Raw genomic sequence first — 1,565 nt, forward strand, 5'->3', positions numbered from 1 at the left:
ACAGCCAGAAAGAAAGCCATCATGTTTAAACAAATTTAAACATGATGACGTACTTTGAAATATAGTCCTCATCTAAGTTAGACCATTCAACTGAAGGACATCAAGTTCTCTGCCATTCTTTTAAATATGGTAGTGCATTCACAGCACCCATAAATTCTTGAATATACTGCATAGACCCTAGATTCTTCAATCTTATCATATGGCAAACCAAGTTATCCTGTTTGTAGTGAGAATCTGGGTAGCAAAAGCAAATTCTGTGATTTCAGATCTTTTGCCTTTCATATTTTTGAAGGGGTTAAAAAAAAAAAAGGTGTATCTCTTCTCCTGAGACCAAATATATGCATTAACATCTCAGCATAATATTTTTTACAATTTTACTATTTTCCACCTATGGTATTTTGAGGTAATTGTTCCGTATCAAATAATCTTTCCTGAAGCTTTTTATTCTTCAGAAAGGAAACCCCTTTTAGTTACCATCTTCGAGAAAGCAAATGATACATTAGTAATTCTTGTTTTTGGATATTTATCCCCAATAAAGTTTTATACATCAGTTTCAATCTCAGTGAGATTTTTATTCTATTTAAATTCCCTTTCTTCCTCCTCTGTGAAATTGATATTTAGGTATGTTTGCAGTAGTTTTCTCTATTTCCCAGATGGAATCTATTCAGGGGCAATAAGCATCACAAAGTGGTAAGCCCCAAATATCTAACTCATTGGCCTAACAGATTTGCTTTGTTTGACAGTATTTTGCAGAATTTGGAGTTTTGTTGCTTGTACAAAGAGCACACTCTGCAGTTTGACACAGGCCTCCTCACCCCCTTTTATTTAGCTTCTGTCCTAGTTCACAGGTTTCTGCCTGACCCTTTTAGGGACTGGAGCTTTTTACCCAGCTAGGCCTTCATGTGGCTAAGCCTGGGTGTTGTAAGAGCCCAAGAGGAAGCATTCACCAAAAATAGGGAAAAGATGCCAGTTCTGAGAACAGTAAGAGTTATGAGGTTGCTTTAAGAATTTACTAAATTTACCAAATTAAGAGAAAGCACTTCCATTTTAACAAATCAGGTTATGTTCAAAATTTTAAATACCATTCCCATTTGTTACTCTGTTTTTAAAGAAGGATAGGAAATAGTTTGAAAGCATACTGTTAAATCATATTTCTCTTCACCCTTTTTCACATTCATTAAAAAACAATTATGGCTAATTAACCACTTGAGAATTGTTTTGGCTGCTACAGATTGAAAGATTGCTGTTCCTGAGGTCCAGTGATCTTGTTGCTCTTGTTCCCACAGGCATAGAATGTCAAGCTAACCAGGCGTCTGCTACTTCTGAAGAATGTACCGTTGCGTGGGGAGTCTGTAACGTAAGGAAACACCTTTACCTATCAGTGTGGCTTGTAAACATATTACCACTTTTCCTGCTTTGCCAGTCTTGAAAATAACGAGGAAAAAAATGACTAGCCCACCTTTCCCCCAAAAGATATACAGATAGTAAAAGAGATTTTAACTCATCATACTATTTACCTGTCATAGAGTAAAAATTATTAGTGCAGAGAGGCACTAGTTTTTCTT

At 35.8% G+C, this 1,565-nt stretch overlaps 1 protein-coding gene across 1 annotated transcript in view; it reads left to right on the forward strand.

The window, feature by feature from the left end:
* RBX1 (ring-box 1, E3 ubiquitin protein ligase) overlaps positions 1–1,565 on the forward strand; it is a 20,749-nt gene that overhangs the window by 10,163 nt on the left and 9,021 nt on the right. Inside the window, exon 3 of the mRNA XM_008566690.1 lies at positions 1,287–1,357. Within this exon, the coding sequence (XP_008564912.1) occupies positions 1,287–1,357 (71 nt within the window). The remainder of the gene's footprint in view (positions 1–1,286; positions 1,358–1,565) is intronic.

The sequence above is a fragment of the Galeopterus variegatus genome, unplaced genomic scaffold (genome assembly GCF_000696425.1).
Source record: "Galeopterus variegatus unplaced genomic scaffold, G_variegatus-3.0.2 Scaffold262, whole genome shotgun sequence".
In the NCBI taxonomy this organism is placed as follows: domain Eukaryota; kingdom Metazoa; phylum Chordata; class Mammalia; order Dermoptera; family Cynocephalidae; genus Galeopterus; species Galeopterus variegatus.